Here is a 3,101-nt window from a genome sequence, read left to right as displayed (position 1 = left end):
TGCTCGAACCCACTTGTTCGCACTTGCAGACGCGACGGAGTTTGAAAAAAAATAAACAATTTGATTGCATACCGCAACGTAAATCCTTAAGAAGCATGAAATATACCAAGAAGCACGGTCATGTGACCACATAGGAAGAGCGCGTTAAGTGCATATACAGGCCGTTTTCTTGTATATCTTACGCTCTCCATTCTCCTTTCAAGATGCCTGGCTCTACTTATTACAGTAATAAATTTGCCATGAGCATGGGTGCTCTATCTACCCTGTGTATTCTGCATTTTGACACTGAATTCGACCTGCTCCTCGGCCTTCTTCTTGCATATGAAGCTCATCGTCTGCTCCTTCGTGCTCGCCCTTCATTTCGTGGCTCATACAGTGCATCCCACTCTGAGGATTTCCTCAATAACTTGCTGTTTGGTACTTCGGATTATATTTTCAAAGCGTTCTTCAGGTACGTCTTGAAGGTTATGAATCATATGCATGCCACTGCATTCTAATCCATGTCTCTTTAGAGTCGACCGTACTTCATTCAAGATGCTCAGTGACCTCATCAAGGATGATGAGGTCTTCAGGAGAACTAGTAAACGTCCGCAGCGTCCTCATTGGGAGCAACTTGCCGTATTTCTACTGCGTTACGGTGGTACAACAGGCATTAAGGTTGCAGAGCAATCATCCATTGCAGCAGGCACAGTACCTCTATACTGTGCCCGTGTCTGTACTGCTTTTCGCCGGCTCAGGCCTCGGTTTCTTACTTGGCCTACTGGTGAACGTCGTCTAGAACTGAAATTACGTCTTCAAGCCGAAGGATTTCCAGGGTGTATTGGTATGGTGGACGGTTCACTCATCCCACTTGCTACAAAACCTAGGAAAGATGGAAATCTTTACTTCAGTAGAAAAAAGTACTATTCAGTAAGTATAATAGTCTTTTTGTCTTTTTGCATTTCTCTCATAGTCCTTTCTCTTAGATCGTTCTTCAGGCAGTCTGTGACGACAGAAAGCACTTCACCGAGTTTGACTTGGGCTGGCCCGGAAATGTTCAAGACACCACTGTTTTCAAAGAGTCCAGGATATGGCGATTCCTAGCAGAGCACTTTGATAGAGACGAGTATATTCTAGCTGATAAAGGTACGCCATCTGTACCATGAGTGCCATTTGGTTCATCATAATCTCCTGGAACGGCACAGGGTTCATTAATGTTTCGATTTTATATAGGTTACCCACTCACCCAGTTCACTATCCGCCCGTTCACTGATTACGAACGTACAAACGACCCTCAAGAGTCTCGCCGTCGCCGAGATTTTAACTTCAAACTCTCGCATTGCCGTATTGCGATTGAGCACGCATTTGGGATGCTCAAAGGACGATTCACTTCCCTACGAAGTTTTCCCGGATACAAGCTCAACGTCATTTATATGACGGTTGAAGCTCTGATGGTCATACACAATATATTGATCGATTTAAACGACGACCCAGAAACTATTGCAAACTACGACGGTCATGATAACACGGGCCTTTTTGCTGCTGCTCGAGGCGGCGAAGACCAAATGGCAGCAGAACGGGCCAGGAATATAAATCGCATGGGTGGAAACGAGCTTTATAATATAGGCGTGCTACGCAGGAAGAATCTGCTCGAACGCATGAACCGCAGGAATATCTAGGTACTTTCTGTACTCATTCGTGACACACATTAGCAATAAAAATGCCTTTCCTATCCTGTAACTTAGCACGCTCCATGGAAGGAATGAATGAATTGACATTTAAATATCGAGTACCTTACTGAACGTTACAAGAACTGTAGTTTAAGTGTTATTCAAAGCATATAGTAGAAACCAGCCTCTCGACGCAGCCCATGCTAATTTCCACCCTGTCGAAGTTCCCTGATCCTTTGCGCTATCTCTCGAAGCTCATCTTGAAGGTCTACAGCAAGTTCCTTCTCCACTGGATCCTCTGAATCACGCAGCGCACGGTATCCATCTAATTTCGAGTTGCGCAGGTCTTCCAAATCGCGTAGCATCCGTATTTCTGCAGCTCGATCTTCAGACCGCATTCTTTTCCTCTGGTACTCTTCATCCCTCTCATCCTTTCGTTTCTGGTACGCAAATCGCTCAGATTCGAGCTCTGTCATTTTTTCTTGTCGTTCTTGTGCAAGTTTCAGGGCCTCACTGACAACTTCGGAGAATGCGGCAGCAGGATCAGATTTCTTGCGTTTCTTCTCGTCCTCCTCGACATCTGCCTCGATATCCTCAAAGCTACGTCCAGAACTGAATTCAATGGGCCTCTCGATGTCTGGACGTCCATCCGCCCTAATAACAGGTAAGCCTTCGTATGAACCATACGAATTAAACGAGCCTAAGAGCTCGCAAGACTCACACTCGGTCGATGATAGCAAAGATTGCTCCTTCTGCAAATTTCTTGCATGTTGCTACAGAAGTCCGCATGCCTGGTATCTCCCCGTCCCCATCACCTCCTCCTGTATGGTTTTGCCACTCTAACAAGCTCGGGTAAGCAATTTTGATGTACAACATAAATGAGTTACTCACTTTTCGTGTCCTTATATGTCCTAAACAACGAATGCCACTTTGTAATCACTTGATCGGTAGTATATTGATCCAATATCGTCTGGGAAGCCTAAAAACAAGTTTAATGGTGTGTAGCGCATAAAAAGTAACGCAGAGAGGTGTCTACATACCTCTTGGCAATACTTCTTAATGGAGGTCTGGGCTTTTGACCATCTTTCTGGTGCACAGATGTATTCGGCGAGTTTCTTCTCATTCTCCTCGTCCCAAGACGCTTTCCCCTTTGTGTCTTTCTGTTCAATGATCTCAGCCTCTTCCTTCAGTTTATCGTCTAACTGGCTTGTCTCCGTGTCTGAAATACCAGAAGGACGTGCATTCTTTCCTGATCGTGACCCTTGAAAAGAGTAAGTGTATGTTGTAGTAAAAATATGCTGAAAAGGAAGCCTAGCGCATAAAAAGTAATGCAGAGAGATGGTGCGTACCTTTCCCTTTCTTTCTCGGCGCAGGTTTCTCTTTCTCCTTGCCCTTATTATTTTGACTTCTCAGGTGCTGGAGACACGCTTTCTTGTTTTCGGCTGAGAGCTG

At 45.0% G+C, this 3,101-nt stretch overlaps 2 protein-coding genes across 2 annotated transcripts; one reads left to right on the top strand and one right to left on the bottom strand.

The window, feature by feature from the left end:
• Positions 1-1,229: 1,229 nt before the first annotated feature.
• Positions 1,230-1,490, top strand: FOMMEDRAFT_65334 (uncharacterized protein; the record flags this gene model as incomplete). Its single annotated transcript, XM_007272237.1, has 1 exon — positions 1,230-1,490. A coding segment is annotated over one exon (261 nt), but the record flags the coding sequence as incomplete, so codon positions are not given.
• Positions 1,491-1,852: 362 nt separating this feature from the next.
• FOMMEDRAFT_163364 (uncharacterized protein) lies at positions 1,853-3,089 on the bottom strand (the record flags this gene model as incomplete). Its single annotated transcript, XM_007272236.1, has 5 exons — positions 1,853-2,303; positions 2,371-2,488; positions 2,541-2,628; positions 2,690-2,910; positions 2,999-3,089. Coding segments are annotated over 5 exons (969 nt in total), but the record flags the coding sequence as incomplete, so codon positions are not given.
• Between the last annotated feature and the right edge of the window lie 12 nt (positions 3,090-3,101).

Source organism: Fomitiporia mediterranea, assembly GCF_000271605.1.
Source record: "Fomitiporia mediterranea MF3/22 unplaced genomic scaffold FOMMEscaffold_558, whole genome shotgun sequence".
Lineage (NCBI taxonomy): Eukaryota > Fungi > Basidiomycota > Agaricomycetes > Hymenochaetales > Hymenochaetaceae > Fomitiporia > Fomitiporia mediterranea.
This window is presented reverse-complemented; position numbering and strand designations above follow the sequence as displayed.